Source organism: Clinocottus analis, unplaced genomic scaffold (assembly GCF_023055335.1).
Source record: "Clinocottus analis isolate CAN_PGR_092001 unplaced genomic scaffold, fCliAna1.0.p SCAF_2, whole genome shotgun sequence".
NCBI classification, from domain to species: Eukaryota; Metazoa; Chordata; class Actinopteri; order Perciformes; family Cottidae; genus Clinocottus; species Clinocottus analis.
Genome location: NW_027175931.1, coordinates 9,296,576 through 9,319,122, shown reverse-complemented (window position 1 = coordinate 9,319,122; position 22,547 = coordinate 9,296,576). Strand labels below are relative to the sequence as shown.

Below are 22,547 nucleotides of genomic sequence, written 5' to 3'. Positions count from 1 at the left end.
ATGTATATATATGTATATATATATACATATATATATATATATATATATATATATATATATATATATATATATATATATATATATATATATATATATATAAAATATCAGTCACAGTTTTTTAGACTGCAGAGACTGAAACTTTATCACAGTTTCAAAAGGAAGATGTTTAAGTTTTGGCTCCTGGGACATCAAATCTGGGCCAAATCCCATGGCACTGAATGTCAATGAATTGCCATTGTTGAATTATTCTTAATTTTACTATTATTTTTATGAATATATATACACATGCTTTGAGACACTGTAAAAGACAGCAAAGCAAACACACATTTTAACTAATTTCTGGTCCCTGAGTTAGTTTATCAGTTCATGGGGTTTCTTTGGAGTATGTGATTGAAGTGGTTCAATAAACAGTATATGTGTATGTTGTAGGAGCGGCGTCTGGCAGCAGTGAGGGAGCTGGTGAGACTTTTGAAGCCTGGGGGTCGAGCACTCATCTACGTTTGGGCTTTTGAACAGGAGTACAACAAGCAGAGGTCCAAGTACCTCAAAGACCAGAGCAAAGAGCATCCGGAGAGTAGCGTCCCCACTGAGTACACACAGCCAGCAGGAGACAGCCAGGAACCTCATGGGAAATCAAGTATTCATACCAGCAGACATTTAGAAGACAACGACAGGCCTGTCAACGACATACAGGACGTGATTGATGGTAAAATTAGTGTGCACACCAACCGAACAGCATTCAACACCCAGGACCTTTTGGTTCCTTGGCATCTGAAAGAAGGGAAAAAAACAGTGGAGGAAGAATCGAGAGAAGGTGGAAAGAAGAATAAAAGGAAAGAGAAATCCAAAAAGACTTTAGGTAACATCTGCTCAGCCTATAGTTCGAGTTCCATAGCCAAATTAGACTGTAACCCTGATCCCAGTCCAGGCGGTCTCTCTAACATGTGTCCTGGATCGGGTCTTGACACCAGTGATTCCACTCACAGCCCAGACTCTAAACCCAGTGCAAGTGGTGACACTACTCAGACCCCCAGTCCTGCTCTCAAGTCGGAGTCGGAGAGCAGTCCCGTGCCTGTTTTTCACCGCTATTACCACGTGTTTCAGCAGGGGGAGCTGGAGCAGCTGTGTGGCCAGGAGGCTGGAGTGAAAGTTCAGAGCAGCTACCACGATCAGGGAAATTGGTGTGTTATTTTAGAGAAGGACTTGGAGAGATGAATTGATGCACTTATGATCCATACTAGTTTAGCAACTTATACAAACAAGAGACTTAATGCAATCTAAACAACGACTAAGTTAACTGATCCTTTATTTGTACAAATGCAGCTGCAATTCAAGTGAATAGACAAATAAAATAAATCTAAGGATTAAAACAATGCCTGCTTCTGTTGTGCTCTTTCTTCATGCATCATTCCTAGAAAGGTTTGACACTTACACTGCCAAAACAATCCTGTAGTCCGCTTTTGCTGAAAATATTAGCTTCAAACTGAAACAAACCACAGAGGTATTTTTGAGGTCGTTGAAAAGCACCGGTTGTAAACATACAATAGTTCTGTGTAACCCAAAGGTACAAACAAGGTTCTTCCATAGAGCGTACACTGTACAGTGGATTGCCGCCAATAATCTTTAACTACTTTATTTCTTCCACTGCCTTTGACCTCAGTGTCTGCCCTGAATTCCCTGAGCTGGAACTAAGCTGTACACAGCGTGCGCCCGACCTTTTCAAGTTAAGGGGCCAATGTGTAACATGGCATTTCAGGCACTGGGGGAGTTGTTCACATTCAAGAGGCAGAATTTAGATATTTGTTTCTTTATTTAAAAAAAATGTGTCCAAGGAAGCACCTCATGGTGATTGTTATTATTATTATTTATTATATGTGTACATTGATTTATGAAGTTACTGTGGAGTACTTCATCATGGGTTTTTCATCACAGTCCTCATAAATGCAAGATAGGTAGACGTAGTAAGTATGTGTTTATTGAAATGAGGGATCAGAATGTATTTTTTATGAAATAATTTATGTTTTTATTGAAATACCAGTTTTTGTGTTCAACTGATATTCAATACTGTATTTTAATGTACATTTGGTGTAATGTGGGAACACCAAGATAAGACTTTATCGCCTGCCTTGCGCTGTCACAGGTTCACACTATAACCTATTAACAAAACAAGTTTTACCAGACAGCTACTCCTGTAAAGACGCAATGAATTGTGGGATAATGGGGTATTGATGGGGGTGGAGTGTCGTGCTATTTTGTTTTGTTTTGACTCATCTGTGGCAAGTTAGCAATTGGTCAGCAATTCCTTGTAAATTCCCTCTGTGACTCCTCAATCCTCAGGGACCTACAAAAACAAACGCGGTGGTGCCGAGGCAGGAGATGGTTTGGTGTTGTTTATTGATAGTGGTTTATTGATTAAGGTGAAGCATCTTGTTCTGGATGTGTGATAGAGATCATTTATTGTTTCATGCACAATAGTGTTTGTGTGTATTGGTGTTATTGTTTGTCTATCGTTGTTGAGTCTGTTGCCTGACATTTGGAGGGATAATTAGAATTTAAAGTAATCCCCCTCAGGTAGAGCACAAAGATGTAACATGCTACATAACATTTAAAATCTTTAGCTCACATAGGTCAAGAGACATTTAGACAGATTAGTAATTGTAATATTTCCTTCCCTCATGCACTGGTGATATATATAAAATGATGCAGTGCTGAAAAGGGAACAAAAAAACGTGTTTTATTCACAGCCAAAAGTAAGTAGGAACTCACAGCATACAATATGTCAGACGATATTGCGTTTTAAACTTTGTGGTAACAGAATGAGAATACCAGCATGCTCAAAATATGCTGTTTGAGTGGAGGCCAGTCAAGTTCTTCCACACCAATGTTTTCTTTGGTACAAACTGGGACAACAAGAGTTGAGGTTATTATAGCAACATATGACCATAGTTTTGGTATAAGACATCCTATCTTGTAATTTTACAGTAACATGGATATTTCTGTCTTGGCATATACAATGTTTTCTTTACATGTTTGTCTATCTGTGAAAATCCTCTGATATTATTTTCTGTTAAAGGAGGTTTTGTGGTGTTTTAAAAGGTAACATGTAGAATAAAGGGTGTCTTATGTGTTTCTGCAGATTGCGACACACTCTGAGACAAATTTGTGCATATTTAGAGGCTTGTGCATTCTGAGTTTAAACAGGATTTATTGTATTGTTTTTAGCAGGTTTGCCTCTAATATTAATCCGATGTTTAGTATTAATGGGAAGAGGACAATAACTGTCTACTCTTGAGTGTATTTTACATATGTGACTGCAGCCTGTTACACTGGTATAGATGAGACAATGGACTGGATTGTTATAGCATGTACAACAAGCATGTATGTATTGTTCTCTAAAATTTAAACACATACAACATTTAAATATAATTGGCTTTACATCACATGGAGCTTAACCACCATGCTGAATTTATATAAACACCTACTATCTGTGTAGATATTGCATACACACATACAACACAATGGTTATTTTAAAAAATCCCGAAAGTTCAAACGAGATACTTCCCCACAAATAGTGCTTGATATTTCAAACCATTTTTGTAGGTTAGGAGAAAAGTAATTGTATTTAATGTATAAACCCACATAAAGAGGTCTTACTATTTGTGCTCTTCCTACAATGGATAAGCTTTCAGGTGCTGGGTTTTTGCACTACAAACGCTTTACGACAATTAACGACACCATTTACGACAGTGTCATGGCGGCGCAGGGAATCAGTTTTGAGAGCTCGAGCTACATTGAGGAAAGAAAGGATAGTAAACGACAGGCACGAGAAGAGGCGATAGAAAAAGTAAGAACTGTACACTTTGTAGCGAACCGCCCCATCGTAATCTGAAATTAGCTTTATTTGTGTCTGTTATTTATTTATTTATTTAGAGCTGTTATGCCTGACGCAAGCTAGCGAGTTAAGTAGGCGGACGTTTAGTTATCGTGAGGTACAAATGAGCTCAAATGCTGAACACTATCCTTTTTGTGGATTTGTCCGTAAACGTGATATAAATTGATATCTATGTGTCTCCCTCCAACTACCTGTGTGTCTTCACATTAACCCGATAATCCCCGTGTCTGGACAGGATGATACTGCAGGCAGGAAATTACCTCAAAACAAACACTGCTGGAGCAGATAGGAGACCTGCAGCTGTATTTGGTATAGCTATTATGTCATGTGTACACGTGTAATCACACACATTAAATACCTGTGTGCATGTGTTTAATTGTACGTTATCTTTTTGCCGTGCAGCTGTGTTTGCATGATCCACAGAGCAGATGATGCTTGCTGTCTATGAGCACTAAAGGTTGTAATCACGTTATCTGCCCCGCTCATATGTGCTTGAACTGTCCAGAACAAAGAGCTTAGCTGGGTCTTACTAATGCTGCTGAATTTGTAGAGGAATTAGCCCAAATTGTGTGTATTGAATAGACCAACATAATACAAGTACAACCCAATAATCCATATGACAAAAATAATACACAGTATGGGAACCTATATGAGAAAAGGTTCGAGCCAGAAAGATGTAAAGCAGTTCCCAGGTGTCGCCACACTACCTCCTCTTCACTATATAACCTGAAAAGAGAACAGGCAACACTAAAACCACGGCATTAGGAGTACTGTGTTTGTTCATCACTAGTATCAATAATGTCAGCCCAATGTATCTGCTTCGATAGAAATGTCTGAAATGTGTTTCACATTTGTGCTTACTTTTCTTTTGGATAATGCCTTGTCTTTCCTTTGTGTCATTGAGGCCAAGCAGCAGTATGATAAGGAAGAGAGGAAGAAAGAGCTAAAGAGGCTGAGAGGTGAGGACACTTGGATGCTCCCTGAGATCAACCAGAGGCTGCAGGACATAGAGGAAGTAAGATGTAACAATTGTATTCCTGCTTATTCACTGTATTGCAAAACAATTATCGTAGCATAAACTTACAGCCAAGTCACAACTGTATTGAACTTCAAAACACTAGTATTGAGTAATTGTACCAAACATTTATCTTTCACGGTCCTTATTATGTATATTGAAGCAGTTATCCAGTGGAGAATTGAGAGGATCTTGATGAAATTGATGGTGATGGCTGCTGTGGCTCAGAGCCGATAATGGATCATCCTTTAAATATGATTCTATGAATGTTTTTCATCATGACAAACAATAATGTAACCAATGAAAAACACAATTAATTCAACCTACAGGAGGGTGCTGTACCAAGCAAGAAGAAAAAAGAGAAGAAATCAAAAAAGAAAAAGGAGAAAAAGAAGAAGGCCAAAAAGGAGAAGAAGACAGCAGAAGATGGCTCTAATAACAGCTCTGAGGTTGGTTATTAGGTTATTTTCTACTGCAGGAACCATTTCAACAAGACCTGATTAATGCACGTAGATGGTGCTACACTGCTTACTAACTAACATATGTTTAAGTGACTTCATTTCTGCGAGATAAATGGTGATATAGATGTGATTATAAGTTTTTGGCGGTTGAATATTTTGTTGTGTAACTTAGAGAGAGAATATTTTGTCCCAGTCTACCATTCCTGGTGAGCTGTAAAGTTTGAATTTAGTCCTCCTTACATTCCACAGTCTTTATTCCACAGAGATGTTGTTTTTTATGATTATAATTTAGCTTTAAGCCTCTTCCATAATTTATTAATTTTCCATTTTGTTTTAATATGTTAATCTCTTGTACCGTTTTTCTTCTTCATCATGATTCCCCCCTCCCCCACTCTCTCTCTCTATCTCTCAATGTGTCAGGACTCACAGGATGAGTGGGTTGAGGCTCAAACAAAAGCTGCTAAAGCCTGGCAGGTTACTGATGAGTCCAAGCCTTCAGAGAGTAACCTCAAACCAGCCCAGAATGTCGAGGTAACCTACTAACCTGGTCTTACACATTATTATTATTGTGTTTTATTATCATACAACACATAGTTCCATCCAAAAGTACTGTCCCTTCTCCACAATGGAGATGAATAAAGGAACTAAATGGAGCCCAAGTGTCTAGAGGTAATACTGTCTCTCGAGGTGTGAAGAGGTTTTTACCTGCATTATTTGCTTCATCTAGTTTAGTATCAAACATACTCACTCATGACACCACCCATTAAATAATAATAATAACAATAATAATAATTCTATATATATATATGTCTCTGTCCCATAGAGAGACGAATGGATGACCTTTGACTTCCTGGCGATGAGCACGACGTCTACAACAGAGAAGAGGGCTGAGAGAGAGCGACTGAAAGAGGAGGAGAAGGCAAAGGCTCAGGCAATTGAACAGGTGTGTGTACATATTCCCCCCTTTTTTCTTTCTAATTTGTAATGCCCAATCCATTTATACTGTGGTTCTTGTTCCATTGTTGGCCTGGGGAGGTTCAGACAATACCATGGTTCCTCTGATGTATATGGTGTCCTCAGGCGGCAGATTCACATGTATCTGTTATTTTAATCCTAATGCAAAAGTACCTGAATGTCTGTGTTAAAGGGAGATAAAGAGTGATCATGTTTGTGTATGCATGGAAAGCATGTACAATGAAAACTCTCTGATCTTCTAATTTTACCGATGGTGTGGTTACCAAGGTAACAGAGGATGCCACCTCTTGGACGTGTGTGCATGTGCATGTGCATGTGCATGTGCATGTGCATATATTATTTATATACTTACTGTTGTCTGCAGGGCTTTTTTGTCAGAACTTTTAGCATTTGCTCCCCTACGGTACTTTTGACATGTGTGTTTGTGGTCCCCTCAGGCTGGTTTGCACAAGTTGGAACTAAACCCATTCTGGAAAGATGGAGGAAGTGGTTTGCCCCCAGAGAAGATGACTGGTACTGCAGCTAAGAAAGGTAATTACAGAGATCAGTCAACTCTATTGAAGCATTGGGTAGTGGAACATTTTACAAGTAAAATGTAAAAGAAGCGTGCACTTCAAATAATCCTCCTGCTCTCTCCAATCACACACGGCTCTTAAACTTCGATGTTTGCTTACAACACTCTTCGCTCTACCTGTTGTACTTCTCATCCCTAATTTTCTCTAATTTCCTCTCCTTTCCACATCTTCACAATAATACGTCACAGAGATATAGTTTCAACTCTGGCGGAATCAGTAGAAGTTCTACTTGCATTGTTTGTGTTTCTGCTATGGCTTTTAAAAACAGCGGTATTATGCTATGAAACCGGAAATGCGAGACTCAGAAAGGATGTGGTTAGCGGACCAATCATAGCCTTATGGGCTTACGTTGCTTTGACGATAGTCAGAAATGTGCGCCTTTGTAATATATACCTTTTTCTCCCCTTGTCCTCAGGAGGTTCAGTTGTGAATGATGCTGGTCTGAGCTGGCTGAGGAAGAGCTACCAAAGGATGAAGGAGCAGGCAGAGAGGCAGCAGCGCAGCCTCAATGATGTGGTGTCCGAGAGATACGGAGTGAGAACCGATGGCACATTGGCAGGGCTTGAATATTCACATGCACAATTTCGCAGGCACACGCAGTTACTCGAAAAAGCCATAGAATAGATGGCGTTTTGGACACATCAGAATATAGATTCATAGTTGTTCTTACTTGCATGTCAAGGTTAATGTACTCAAAACTCAAGGATATGCACACACACACACACACACACACACACACACACACACACACACACACACACACACACACACACACACACACACACACACACACACACACACTTGCTCTCTGCTGTGGGAGGAATGTGTGTCTAGATACCTTGTTTTATTATTAATCTCTTTGTCGTCTGACATCACAGACACACACTCAGAGCACAGTGTCCTTTGTAAAGTCCCTTTTAGCAGTATCAGCATTTGAGCCCTCCAGTTGACAGCATAGAAAGTTTGCGTGTGTGTGCACTTTTTCCTTTGTCAGAGCTCAGTCAGCCACAGCAGTGCGTTTCATTGGTTTTTCTTCTAGACAAGCAAAGATATCGTCTGTTTTCTGGCAGATGTAGTTGAGATTACCCAAAAACAGCGGAGTAGTGAAATTCAAGGAACCCCTTGAACTGATTTGATTAAACAATAACCTTTTGGTTTTGCCGACCTGAGACATTTTGATACGATACAGGAGATATATTTGTGTTTATCTGATGCTGTTGTTTAACAACTTCACAATAGTCTGTAGTTGGTGAATGACATGTTGTTATTACAACATACATTTCTTACTATAGCTCATGCTACGTGGCCAGTCATAACATCAATTTGTTTGATGAACTGGCTTTGAGGTTGTAAGAAACCCAGAAAAGCCACTGTTTGTTTAGATTAACTGAGCAAATTCCTCTTAAACTGCATTACAAGCATAATTACAGTAGAACACACCAGAGGGCAAGCGACAAAACCCTTCAAATATGCCATAACAACCTCCTGGAAATGATGAAACCACTCGATTTACTTCTATTCGCTAGCATTGAGGCACTTTCAAATTGACCTTCAATAAAGTGCCAGATCCGAGCTACAGAACCTGATAATTATTTCTAGAATTTCAATATTTCTTGTTTTTCTCCTTTTACAGTCATTGGAGGAATTTCAGCAAAAACTTGCAGATGCTGAGAAAGCTGTGTACGGACAGAGTAGAGGTGGAGGAGTAGACAGAGCAGCGGGAGGCGGGTGGAGGAGAGGTGAGAACGAGGCCAGACAGAGATGGAGGAGAAAAGATGAAGATGGGGCAGAGAGAGATCTGTGGAGAAGAAATGAAAGGGGGAGAGATTTATCACCCACACACAGAGAGAGATACCATGCTGGGAGAGGAGAGGACAGGGGGAAGGGAGGATATCGAGGTGGAGAGCAAGAGGGAGGTCGATACGGAGACCGGTTCAAAGAAAGGGATAGAGAGAGGGATGGAGGAAAAGACATGGAGAGGGTTGAAGGAAGAGACATGGACAGGGATAGAGGAAGAGACCAGGAGATGGATGGAGTAAGAGACAGGGAGACGGGTGGAGTTAGAGACAGGGAAAGAGGTGGCGGAAGAAACAGGGAAAGGGATGATGAAAGAGATGACAGAGACAGTGAAAGCGATCGGGACAGAGATAGAAATAGGGACAGTGACAGAGATGGAGAAAGTGCTGCACCATCATCGTCACTTAAAAGCCGCTTCCTCAAACCCTCAGAGGATTATGATGAAGGTGGGTCTATGTCCATGCCTTTTAAGATTTTTTTAAATTTCAACATCTTTCATCTATCAAATACCATGTGGTCCTTTTTCTTTTAATATTCCAACAGAGCAATAACCTATGTCACATATCTGCTCAATTTATAACACAAATCAGAAAACAATACTTACATAATTAACATGCTAAGCGTCTTGGAAGCCTTAACATGCATTGCAACTTTTTTCACCTGTGCAGCTCCACAACGTCACCGTCGTCCTCCAGCACGGCCATCCACAGGGTTCCTGAAACCCAGTTCTGACGATGAAGACTCTGGTCCAAGTAATAGCAACATGCCGGCCTGGAAGAAGAGCAGCAATCCTGCTCGGGAATCTGCCAGCTTTGAAAAACCACAGCAGGAGAAAGCGAGTGATCCTGGTAAAGCTGCAACTGCTCCTCAAGACGTTCTGCATGGTGACAAAACTGCTGTGATGACATCAAGGTTGGAAGATTTTTATTTAGTTGCTTTAAAAACATGGTTTGCTAATTAATGTTGACTCCACCGTATTGATTGAATATTCTAATTGTATGTGTTTTTGTGGATTTTATAAATATTCAGTGCAATTGTTGCCGTTTTACAATGCCCTTATTGTCCACGCAAATCCCACAGGATATCACTAACGGCAGCAGTAGCTTTGCTATTAAAAACACTTAAACCCCTTGACAAAAGACTTTAAAACAGTTAAATCAGTATTTTGCTATTTTCCTCTTTGTCTTTGGGATTCAGTACTACATGTAAAATATGAACTGAGTGTTGAACATATTTATGTGTATACAAATCTATGTTCTCATGCTTGAACATATATGTTGTGGGAGTTCTTGCAGTATTTCCAAATCAAAGCCCAAAACGCAGAGATGGTGACTTCCAAAGTTAAACTAACATACATTTCTTATTACTTGTGTAAGAAAAGTACACGTACTGTATATTTAATCATTTTCTTCTGGCAGCTTATGTAGATTTTAGGTGACTTGGGTTACAAGTGTGTGTCGTAACAGGGTCACACACAGACACAACAAAAACTGCTAATGGAACTTCAAGACACGGCACATAAAAGCATCCATCAGGGTTAGGTAATGTTAAAGTATTCACGTTGCCAACCTCCTCTCAGACTTTCTCACTGTAATCCCTTCCATAAAGCATGTGCTGTCTCTTCACATATGTGCTTGATTAGTTTTAAGGGACGTACAAGAATCCTTATCTGCTTTTTAACATTAGTCTTGATATTCCCAGAAAAACTGCCTTGGCGTCTAAACTCTGTAACTCATATGTTATCTGCACTGTGTCTGTCTGTGTGACCAAAGCACTATTTTTAGTAACAGACATTTAGACACACGCATGCTCTTAACATAGTCTTTAATCTGGTCCATTTCATTATGCTATATCTGCAACATACATGAATATTCCATCTCATTTAAAGGGGCACTGAACTGCAAACACCAGTAAGTGACAAAACAGCCATTTTAAAATGCGTCAAATAGGTGCATCATATATGTACTTTCAAGGCCACCCAACATATAGCACCGTCATAGGCCAGATGTTGGAGCATCACTGCTTTGTGAAGCCTTCTTACTTGTTCTGTGTTTTGCCTAATTGGAGTAAGTTAGATAGCATGAAATTAGTCTGCAGAGCGACAGCAGAATAAAATGAGGCTATGAGAAGTGTAATAGCCTAGAACGATGCTTTCCAGGCTGCAGCTCAGATCCTCCAAGGCAGGGCTGTAATGATCTCTGGATGAGAGCTCACAATAAAACAACTAAATGGTTAAGTTAAAAAACGATACAAATAAGCATCCCATTAGAGGGTTTAGAATGACTAATAAGGTAGAATATTGGAGTCATCAAATCCTGCTCCTCAAAGTGGGTTAGAGATGGGGAGGTGCTGGACATGGGACATGGGATATTTCAAGGTTTACGTATCACTAGTATTATAATGTGGTTACATTTGTGAAACTTGATTACTTGTAAACTTGTTAAGATTGTAAAATAGCACTGCCCATAAATTCATAAATTGGTTGCATATTAATTCCTTTTCTACTTCTTGGTTTTGGTCTGCCCTCCAAAATCTCCTCTCGGTGTTGTTCCTAGGAGTGAGAGTGACAGTGAGGAAGGAGAGGAGGAAGAGGAGGAGCTTCCTCTGCTGTCAGAGGAGGAGATGAACAAATTGGGAGCCAAACTGGTGAAGGCAGAGATTATGGGCAACACTGTGAGTAGGTTATGTTACCGCTTCTCACTGTGTCGGGCTGAATATGAGACAACTCTGATCAAAGCATGACTCGTCCTGTTTTAGGGGAAAAACAAGTTTTTTAAATGAGATGGGGTTTGTTAGCTTCGTGCTGTTTGTGAAAATGTCCCTGAGGTACTCTCATTCCAAGGATAAAATCTATGGAGCTTTTCCTCTTATAAAAGAGAGAAGTTCCTTTCATTAAAGCAGAACATAAATCCCGCATTTTTGTCGCTGGTCTACCAGTCATATACACACTGTTGCCAGGCTCTTGCAAGTGTAATTTTTACTGGCTGTTGCTATTTTTTGTTTTGGATTTTTGAGCTTCTCAGGAGACTGCCAGCTCGTTTTCACGCATCATGAATTTATTTCCATTTAACACAAGTCGTCATAATCTCCAGTAGGTTAAACTGGGCTAAATAAACACTTTTAGGACTGACTAACTCCCAAAGACCCATAGTAACTTTAAATGAAGAAACCTTGCAGGCTCAGCAACATTAAGGCCCATAATCCAACACTCCGTTGATTAAAAGTAATGTTCTTTATGAACCGGTACTGTTTAGTCCTTGAAAAAAGACCTAGTATACAAGCATTTAAAGATACTAATCACACATCTGTCACAGATCAAATGTAAAATGCATTCATATTATTCTGTGGCATAAAAAAAAAACTACAGGTGTTCCTTACACTTTTACTCATTGCAATATAGGTATGTATAATGTGCTCTTTCTCAGCACATTTGCTTTGACTCTTTTCTTTGCGTGGATTTAACGGCTTATCAGGGAACCCATTGATTTATAGCGTTTACTGAGCTGTGCACTTTTCTCTACATCTGTCTGCCTTCACGTGTCAATGCTGAGCGTGCTATTGGGATCTCTTATAGTGTGTTACAGAGGTGTCTGCTACAACACACACACTCACGCACGCACACACCCACCCACACACCTATACTACTAAGTGTTCATCCGTCATATCCCTACACAACAAAGCAATCAAACCAATATTCCCAAAGCACTTTGTGTGTTTATATGTGTGTTGAATGCCTTTCTCACACGTACTCTTGCGTTTTTTTGTCTTGTACATAAAGTTATCAATATCTGTCACAGTAGTAGGCTTAAGAGGTTGTGTGTGCTTGAGTCAAATAGATTTTGTTCTCAGTCCTCTGTAGTTTACTGTTCAGCCTCAAGGCCTTTTGACGATTGTCAAAAAAAATGGATTAAATAATCTTGAGCTTGATTTCACAATATAGTCGGCTATTTATTAAAATGCGGCTCATAAAACATTTACAGATGGCTTTTTCTATTTACATATCTGCCAATGTACACACACATATGACACTTTTATAATAATGCAGTAACGGCTGTTAAAATAAGCCTTCAATGTATCTGTTAGGCTTCATTTTTCAACAGGAAAAAAGGCCAAGAGGGCATCTTCATCATGTTCTAATATTTCCTTTAAGACTGTGTACATAGTGTTAAAAAAAAAGCCTGCACACAAAAATATTGACTGATTTTGAGTTTTGTGTGTATATTTCAGGTCATGGTTGAGAGGCTGAGATCACAGCTGGATGCAGCACATAAAGCCAAAGAGAACTACGCTGCCCGAAAGATGCTTCAAGAAGAGGCTAAATTAAAGCAGGTATGTAAATGCAACATGTAAGTTGTCACAGTCTTTGTGGAACTAATGTAACTAGTGTCCTGTCCATGAGGCTTTACATAATAGTTGAAACAGAATCATAATCGGAATCAGCTTCATTTTCACCTCACAAGATAACGATATACAATTCAACATTCAACAGCACCACAAAGTACACCTTCTAAAATTGCCTTAAACATCTGTTTTAACAGTAATTGACCAAAGTTACCGTCTAAACATACTTGGTGTTTCATGAGAACAGTTTTCCTCTATGTGGATATCTATATCTCATAGATTTACTGTCTACCACACACACAAATTATACACACACACGCACACACAAACACACACAAATTATACACACACACGCACACACACACAGAGTATCCATTTCTCATCAAGAGCCTCATACGCACTCGTAGAGATGAAACTCTGCTTTTATGTCCAACTACTACTGAAAAAGGAATTTGCTGGTTTGAATTATCTTTGCTGCTCTGCTCTTATATCTTGCTTTCTGCATGGAAAAGCCCCCTGTTTGGCATTTTAGCAGACCCTAAAGGGTAACAAATGTTTGTGCTGACGGCACTCTCCTACCAGGGGTCATTCAGACTATGTGTGTGGGAGTAGAAGAAAGAGAGGTAGACAGAGAGATTATATGTGCCATCCTGTCTGTGTCTGTCGAACAGGCAATTAATAGAGACCAATGGCATCACTCTTACACCTCAGTACTGCTACGACTTTGGCATTGCTAATGCCTTCTCTGGCCACATGCAGACACACACACACACACACACGCACGCACGCAGAAGAAAATGTAAATATATTTCCGACAAGAGCAGACCCCTAACAACACTATAAACGCATATAAATCAGGCTGTGATTATTTATACAAACTGTAGAGTATATAATCATTTGTAATCAGGCCGGATTCATCCCCACTAGAGGCTGTCCTATCCAAATTAATAAAAGAAAGGTGAAATCCTTAGAAACATTTCTGAGAAAATATCATCATTCTCTTTAGTGCACTCGTCAGCTGAGAGGTACTTCAGCACTAGAGAAGGAGTGATGTTGATTCTTCAGAGATCCTTCCAATCTGTCTTGTTATAGAAGGAGTTTGGCTTGTCTTCACTCCTCAGTGTTTTGACTCCTGCTGTCTCTTTGGCTCATATTTTCACTACGCATGGAGCCTTTAAAAGGCTGAACTGTGTCGATCGCAGAGGGAAAATATTCTAGTCTATAATTTTGTTTCTGACAGTCCAGTTTCAATTTCTTGTGACTGCCTCCTATCCTCTCTGATACTCCCACCGTGTTCTTGTTTCTTGGCTGTCTGTCTCTACCTGTCGGCTCGAACTTCAGACGTTGTGCAACTCAGACTTCAGATCCTCAAAATAAACACTTTTTTGATCTTTGAAAGCCACAGACCGGTGTTGAGCGCTAAATTGCCTCTTAAATCAGATAATTCAAGCGTATTTGTCAACAACTATAATGTAGTTTAAGACAAAACATTTGAATATTTTAAGAAAATCTAGTAGTTGTATTTAATGTAGGTGGTGATGTGAGGTATTTATTTATTTATTGAGATAGATCCCTCATTAGTCAGAGTCTTCCTCCGTCCTCACAGCCCCTCTTTTACCTTCTCGCTCCCTGACACACATCTGCTGAATCTGGATTGTTGCATTTGCCCTCCTTTCCTTAAGCGAACAGTGATGCATGTGCCTCCAGTATGACACTGAGGAGTTGCAGTCTCCAAAAACATAAATAAGACGGATGAGATTATTTATTTGCTTTACTTACTCATGTGTTCATCAAAATGTTCATTTTGATTAAACTTGTAGCTTTGGGTTATCCACAATGGGATTAAAGTATCTGCCTACTAATAATAATCCATGTTAAACTGAATCAATATATCGGGTAATTTTGACGTGGCATTGGTTGCTGACGTCATTGCATCATTACAGCATTGAACGTTATTGAGATTATCCTTTTTCTTCACCTGAGGAATCTTGAATGCCAAAAGTTACCGACACAAGAAAAAAGATTTCTCTGGGAGTACTGTTTTTTTCTCCTTCATTGCTTTACAAAAACAAAATTCAACCAAAAAGACCTGGCTGTGTTTTGTGTTTTTTAGGTCACCGGTGAAGACCGAGAAGTCCTGCTGTTCAGAACGGACCATTCAGGTCGCGCCTGGCCAGTCAATGACCCCTCTGGACCCCAAGAACCCCACGGAGGTCGACGCAAGAAGAAAGCGGTAAAGGGAGAGGAATGACGAGGGAAATCAATGTAGAAAAGTAAAAATAGAAACCAATGACTGGACAACAGGGAGGGATTGTTTAAAAAAAAATCAAAAAACCACAACATAGGACAAAGCTCCTGAAGACTAGAAGACGAAGGTATTGAGAAAAGGGGAAGTGAAAGGGAGGTTTGTGTCCTGCTGTTTGTTCCATGTTGTTTGATATTCAACAGAGTGTGTAATGAGAGCAGGGTTATCTCCTGACTCTGAGTTGTTATGTGTGTATTGTAAACAAATCTCTCCAGTCCACTCTCTGTTGTTGGTGATTATGAATGTATAAAGTGGCTCAGATTCCCATACGTCTGTCTTGCCCTCGGTTTCCCTCATGATCTGTATCTCGCTTTGTCCATTTCTGTTTGTCAGAGTTCATCTTCTTCTCTCCATTGTCACTTTCTCATTCCTTTTGTATGTGATTTGAATGGCTTTAAAGATTGTGTCTTTTTTTTCCCACTCTCCTCTCTCTTTCCGTCTCTCATCAGATTGAGACCCATGTTGACGGGGAGCGTGTGCGCTACTTCCAGGACGATGACAACGTGGGTCTGAAGGAGATGGTGAGGAGGGAGAAGATGAGCTCTGCACAGGATCAGAACGCCCTCTACTCTCGCATGGCTTCCAAGGTATGAGAACGTTATTCATTAACTTAACAAAAATGTCAGGGGTGCCCTTTCAACTTATTTGAAACAGAACTATAGAAATGGCAACATGGCATCTTTGGACTGGTTCTCCGGTCTGGCAACACAAGGTAATTCTACTAATGGACAAGAGGCTCGTGCTTGTGACGGTGCAAGATGGAAACATTAATGGCGTCTTCCTCGGTTGAGCTGTAACGTTAACTAGCTCAATGGTTTTAGGTGAGTTCAGACAATGGAATACTGATGCATGCTTCCTTCTGTGCGGTGATACAGTTGGAGGGTGTATTTCAGTAGAAAGATTATTTTTTGGGCGCTTTGAGCACCACAAGTTAAGTTCCATCTAGTGCTATTATATTCAAGAGAAGGAAAACACCTTTGATATCTCCAACACTCAGCAACTCAAATCAAAACAATATAGACTGATAAGTAGCGCTACAGTTAGGAGGGAAAATGCAGAGCCACCACCTCTCACGGTTTCGCCGTGTGCCACACGCGTTTTCATGTTTTCACACGCTCACACGCCACACAACCAATATATCACAGCAAAAAAAAAGTCTGAGGCGCGTCGGTTCCTTTTCAAACTCCCCGACGATAGCTGGCGCTAAGGAGCGCATCTGTAAACCTATTCGCGGCATAGACAGTCGCGCAACTGGGGGACCGCCGACGAAGAGGAGTAGAGAGACTGAGGTATTGGGGCTCTCAAGTCTCACGCATTGAACGTGACTGTCACTCATTTTGGTCTTAAGTCACGCCCTCCCGGCACACAGCTGTTCGGCGGCGCATATTTCTCGTCGTCGTCTCTCCCTCCCGCCCCCGTCGACATAATCTCACGGGAAGGTTTTTGGACAAGTTGGCAGCTCTGAAAATGTGTAATTTAGAATTTGGGTGAACTTTCCCTTTTTAATAAACTGTGGTTAGATCAGTTTAGTTAAGTTGAAAATGATGAATTAACGGAGAACAGAACTGTTTGTACCTGAAGGTGCAAACTAAAGTTTGGCGGATCAAGGTGGCTTGCTCTCTGGCTTTCCTCAGCTAATGCGGTTGCTGATGATACTTAACCTGTATCCAGATCGCCATCTGTATTCCAAAGATCATCATCATTCACTTAGTTTTAAAGTTATTTTGTAAAGTATTACATAAATGATGTGGACGATGCAATAGAATGAAGTAGCTCTTTGACTGATTAGATCAGCTGGACCTGAAAATGTGTATAAAAACAACACAATGTTGCTCCCTGAATACACACTAAAGGTGCAGACAGGAATATGGCATGGTAAATGTACACATCTACAAAATATATAAGTGTGTGTTTGTGTTTATGTGAACAATTACCAAGATGAATTGTAATACTTTAAGGAAAGATATATATTTAGGATTTATCAGATTTATATGCATTTGGTTCTGTGGTATCCATTCTTCTCCATCTGCTCGTGTTATTACATCTGCTAGTGTCTCTGTCTCTCTCTCTCCCTCGCTCTCTCTTTCTGCGGCTTGCTCTCCTCCGCTGTGTGCTTTAAATAGACGTACAGCAGCAGATGGGTACTGGCAGGTTGTGGTGCGTGTGTCAGTCTATCAGCAGCTCTACAGACTGCACATCCTTTTTTTTTGTTTTTGTTTACTTCTTCTCTCCCTGTAGGTAGGAATATGACAACAAGTTCTGTGTGTGTGTGTGTGTGTGTCAGTAACAGAGTTTGAAATGGAAGCATTGATCAACACAGTGATTTGGAGGAGATGCTATGGGAGTTAAAAAAAAAAAAAGACAAAATGCTTTGGCTCTGTCCACGTTTTCCCTTTCTTTGACTTCCTCTGCCCTCACTCGCTCACTTCCCCTCACTCCCTAGCTCACTCACTCATTCAAGCACGCACGGACACACACGCAGGCACAAAATCACAATTACTCGTCGTCACTCATATATTCATTACACATGCATGCGTATAAAAATACACACATACGTTCTGCACCTACAAAGAGGAACACTAAAAATACATCTACAGTTACCATGGCAGGGCTTCTATAAATACCAGTTTCATCCATTGGTCAAAGACACAGTTTGTTAGCAGACAAGCATTGTCTGCAGATTGTATTTTGAAATAGAATATGAGTAGTATACCAGACAAATACATGTCAACCCTTTGTACTCTGCTGGTATTTGCTGAATTGATAATCTATGATTTAAATTGCATTAAGAATGTGTTAATTTATCATAAACCAAGACATGAAAAGAAATCATCAGTAGTGAAAATTGTGTGTGCGCGTGTGCGCGTGTGTGCGTGTGTGCGCGTGTGTGCGCGCGTGTGCGTGCGTGCACGCGCACAAAAATTAAAAAAAAACCCTCTCTTTTGGACTAATGTAGCATGTGCTGCTGCACACTTAGGTGCAGTCCTTTGCACACACACACACTCCTACAGACACACAAACACGCACATTCCCTCCCACACTGTCACTAAACTAATCCAATTTTCACTCTCACTCACACACTCACTCCTACACAGCGAGTCATGCACACACACTTCAGCCGTGCTCGCCCATGCACAACGATTCCAACCTGTTGCCCGGTCACCATGGTTACAAGACTCAGACGTAGAAACGCATGGGTCGATACTCGGCATCCTGCCTCACACTGTTAACACACACACACACACACACACACACACACACACCAGAAACAAACTTACTTGCAGGGCAGTCGGAGGAATATTGCGTCAGCACCTAGACACACACCAATTAGTGAAGATACCACCAGTCGATGGCTCGACAGTCGGATTGCCAAGGCGTTGTTTTAAGCCTTAAATGAAGAGTGAAAACTTCATGTATACTGTGTGTATATATATATGTACACACACACACACACACACACTTTAGTACGTTCTTTCGTTGTTGTTTTTTGGAGAGAAAAAACTTTTTTTTTTGTCCAATAGTGATCACACTCCTGTTAAACTTCTCTCCTTCTCCCCGCCTTCTCCACCACCACTTCTACCCCACTCGGCTCTCCAGATGATGGGGAAGACAGACGGCGACAACTACACGCTGGATGACATGTTCGTGTCAAGTGCAGCGCAGCGGGAGGGCGAGGGGAAGGAGGAGGAGAGGATGAGGAGCAAAGCCATCGGGGAGAGCAGGAGGCTGGCGGCCTCCATGGACAAATGCCAGCAGTGCTTCAGCAGCCAAGAGCTCCAGAAGCACCTCATCGTGGCAATAGGGAGCAAGGTAGGGGATCCTGAATACAGAATCTTTTGGGATGTTGGAATTAGTTCTGAAATCATTAGCCGCTTAATTGATGAGTCAGTCAACAATATTGATAATCAAAGTCTTTTGTCAAGCAAACATGCAAGTAATTAACTGTTTTTTGTTTCTCTAATATGATCACATGCAGGTTTTCTCCTTTAAATAGAGCTGAAACGACGATTATTTACATTAACGCCTAATGTGGATTATCGTTGATTGATGTGTTTTCCATCTTGGGTCCAGGTTTACTTGAGCCTGCCTGCAGGATTGTCGATGACAGAGGGCCACTGTCGAATCTGTCCATTGCAGCATCACTGCTCCGCCACCGGATTGGATGAGGATGTGTGGTCAGAAATGCAGGTTAGCCAGACAGAGCTCCAAGTCCAAAGACTTAAATAACAACTTCCAAAGTCGTATTGAAGTCGTGTGGTAAATGCACATCAGGACCACGTGCCGCTTTAAATGTCAATGTTTACCTCAAACAACAATAATTATAATTTTATTCAGTTCCCTTTGTTGTTGCTTTGGTGTCCTCAGCTGTTCCGGCGTACTTTAGTGCGAATGTTTGAATCCCAGGAGATGGACTGTGTGTTCATGGAGACGCACATGAACCTACGCAAAAGACAACATTTGGTCCTTGAGTGTCTCCCACTACCCCGAGAACTGGGCGATATGGCACCCATATACTTTAAGGTCTATAAGCATTTGTGTTCTAGTCATTCTGATTTTAAGTTCACTGATACATTGACTATTGTAGGGATAGGTTTTGAGTTGTGTATACCATTTTTTGTGTGCCTTCAGAAAGCCATCCTGGATTGTGATGAGGAATGGGCCATGAACAAGAAGGTCGTCGACCTCTCTTCGAAAGACATCCGCCACGCTGTATGCCCGCTTCATCTTTGTCTGTCTTTCGATCAGTCTGTTACTCCTGTCTGTTATTTTAATAATATTTGGGTTTTGTCTGAACCTTTGTTAATTGTTTGTACTTGTTTGTTTAATGCCTCGAAGGTTCCTCGAGGTCTTCCCTATTTTGCTGTTGACTTTGGACTCCAGGGAGGGTTTGCTCATGTCATTGAAAATGAACAAAAATTCCCCCATTACTTTGGCAAGGTTAGTGTGTCCATTCAGACTGGTGTACGTGGTACTACTGTTTTAGGTAGTAGAAGGCAATCTTCTTTAGTTCCAGGAATTTTATCAAATGTATCTACAGTATGCAGTATATGCGTAACTTTGGGTCAGCTACAACTGTGTCGATGAAGGTGCATTAATGGCATCTGTCACAAATGAAGTCGTACATTTTGCCTACAGTAGCACTTTGAGTATTATACCAATGTTGTTTCAAATAAACATTATGGGGCTTTTATTCTTTTTTTTTTTGAGTCATGCTCTTCTGCACTCACAAATTAATTATACTTCCTTTCACAGCAATCTTTCAAGATGACCGAATCTCTCTTTCCCCTCGCAGGAAGTGGTCGGAGGCATGATGGACCTGGAGCCGCGACGTTGGAGAAAGTTGATCAGAGAAAACTTTGATGACCAGAGGAAGAAAGTCCTCCAGTTTGCACAGTGGTGGAAACCGTACGACTGCACTAAGACCGAGGGCTAGCTGGACACTCTCTCAGAACACTTTGAGTCTTGAAGGTTAAGCACAAACGCATACGGACTCACTGTGGTGCACTGTTGCATCTACTTATTCCGAATTTTATGTCTAATTTGTACTAGAAGTTACAATATTAGACTGTTTGTAATCAAATAAAATTAATGAAACAACCTTGATTCATGTGTTTGTTGTAATTTTTATGTTACATAACCAAACATAATATCACACTTGCCATGAATTGTGTCCTATCTCTATTTGTTTATGCTTAAAAGGTCACAAGACCTAAATAGTGATTTATGTGGGTTTTTTTTTTTATCAAATACGACTTGGGATGTTTTTGTCTTAGTTACTTCTTTTAAACAAACAACTATGTAAGAAGTTACCTTTTTCGTTTTTTTTAGTATTTTTGTAATAATCTTTATCCATAATCATAATTTGTGGTATATTTTAAAGCCCATGTGAGCATCTCAATTCTCATCACGATGTCATGCCTTTCATACCTTTCTGCTCCTTTTGATTGGCAATATTTCTAACATTCTTTTAAGAAAAAAGGGACATCACTCTGCACTATATTTTTTAATTCATAGTGGTGAAATTGTGTCTCTTATAGTTCCTTGAACACTATTAACTTGCCCTTTCATATATAATATAACATGTTTGCTAAAAGTAACCTTTTATTGAAGGAACATACCACACAAGGGCATGGAGGAAATGAACTTCTCTGAGGAGTAACAGTTGTGCATTGTTTGTATTATTATTATAACATCACCTTGATAAGACTCGTTTCACTGAAGATCAGCAAGCCATGTCTACTACCATAGTATTTTTGATGCACAGCAGACTATTCACTGTTCATTGTATATGATGCAACTGCCGAAAAATAAATCCCACCATCAAAATGTGTATCCAAAGTTTAAATCATATTGTGGGCATTTTAATTGAATCTGAAATACAGTTGTTAGTGAAACACCACAACATGCAATTTGCGATTCTTTAACCCGATTTCTACCTTTGAAACGGTCCCTTGGGACCGTGCAGCAGCTTATTTATATTAGGCAAGTGACAGAGAGGCCCAGGTTCATGGTTAAGAGCAGCAGAGTGGCCTGAAGTGATATATGGTTATGGCCAATTAGATTGGCTGGGGGCAGAGTTACGACCCAGACAGCCATTTCTCTCCCTGTCTCTGGCAAGCACGCATGGCCTCGCACACAGGCATGCAGACACACACACACACATATCTTTCTAGTTAATTTTAAGGCAATAATATGCTCTTTGTGTCCCAAAAATTGAAACTGACTTGCTCGCTAGCGCACACTCATACTCACACACACACACACACACACACACACACACACACACACACACACACACACACACACACACACACGCATACATGCACACACAAACACACAGAAGAACTAAATATATCTAAAAGCTCAAGTGAGTGGCACACAGCATTAAAATGCATGCATATCTGTGTGATGTGACAGGCAACAGATGAATGTACAATTGTGGTTTAGGTTGTGAGTGTGTCTGTAGACTGCCTGCTTATCTCTGGGGAAAACCTGGTTTTGAATCACTGGTGTGTGTCACCGGCTAAACCTCTTATCTTCCTGCATTCCACAACTACAAGTTTTTTTTTCAGATTTTTCAAGCTGAAAAACTCTGATGAATATGTGTGTTGGCTCCTGGCTGGTTTCGTCTATATAGGTTTTTTCTCCTTTTGGCATTCATTTGAAATATCTGTGTTTGTGGATG

At 40.4% G+C, this 22,547-nt stretch overlaps 2 protein-coding genes across 3 annotated transcripts in view; both read left to right on the top strand.

The window, feature by feature from the left end:
• The window catches only part of alkbh8 (alkB homolog 8, tRNA methyltransferase), an 11,048-nt gene extending 9,675 nt beyond the window's left edge, over nt 1-1,373 (top strand). Inside the window, exon 12 of the mRNA XM_068584099.1 lies at nt 430-1,373. Coding sequence (XP_068440200.1) covers nt 430-1,215 — 786 coding nt within the window. The 3' untranslated portion in view covers nt 1,216-1,373. The remainder of the gene's footprint in view (nt 1-429) is intronic.
• Nucleotides 1,374-3,721: 2,348 nt separating this feature from the next.
• cwf19l2 (CWF19 like cell cycle control factor 2) lies at nt 3,722-20,965 on the top strand. 2 transcript variants are annotated; one of them, XM_068585460.1, is made up of 19 exons: nt 3,722-3,844; nt 4,797-4,907; nt 5,237-5,356; nt 5,789-5,899; nt 6,192-6,311; nt 6,781-6,874; nt 7,334-7,452; nt 8,552-9,161; nt 9,384-9,627; nt 11,271-11,388; nt 12,943-13,044; nt 15,170-15,289; nt 15,811-15,948; nt 18,959-19,171; nt 19,433-19,549; nt 19,727-19,882; nt 19,991-20,071; nt 20,198-20,299; nt 20,655-20,965. In XM_068585460.1, the coding sequence occupies exons 1-19, from the start codon at nt 3,752-3,754 to the stop codon at nt 20,793-20,795; spliced, it is 2,910 nt and encodes a 969-aa protein (XP_068441561.1). In that variant the 5' UTR covers nt 3,722-3,751; the 3' UTR covers nt 20,796-20,965. The 2 variants fall into 2 exon arrangements, with proteins under 2 accessions (XP_068441561.1, XP_068441559.1); XM_068585458.1 differs by lacking the exon at nt 20,655-20,965 and having other exon boundaries at nt 3,748-3,844; nt 20,198-20,640.
• Nucleotides 20,966-22,547: the final 1,582 nt, after the last annotated feature.

What these genes read in the sequence shown, in the direction of transcription:
- cwf19l2 (XM_068585458.1), top strand. Translation starts at nt 3,752, where the DNA reads ATGGCGGCGCAGGGAATCAGTTTTGAGAGCTCGAGCTACATTGAGGAA. An exon ending in GAGAAGAGGCGATAGAAAAA is followed by an intron (nt 3,845 to 4,796) that starts GTAAGAACTGTA and finishes TGTGTCATTGAG; the next exon opens with GCCAAGCAGCAGTATGATAA. An exon ending in CTCAGAGGATTATGATGAAG is followed by an intron (nt 9,162 to 9,383) that starts GTGGGTCTATGT and finishes TCACCTGTGCAG; the next exon opens with CTCCACAACGTCACCGTCGT.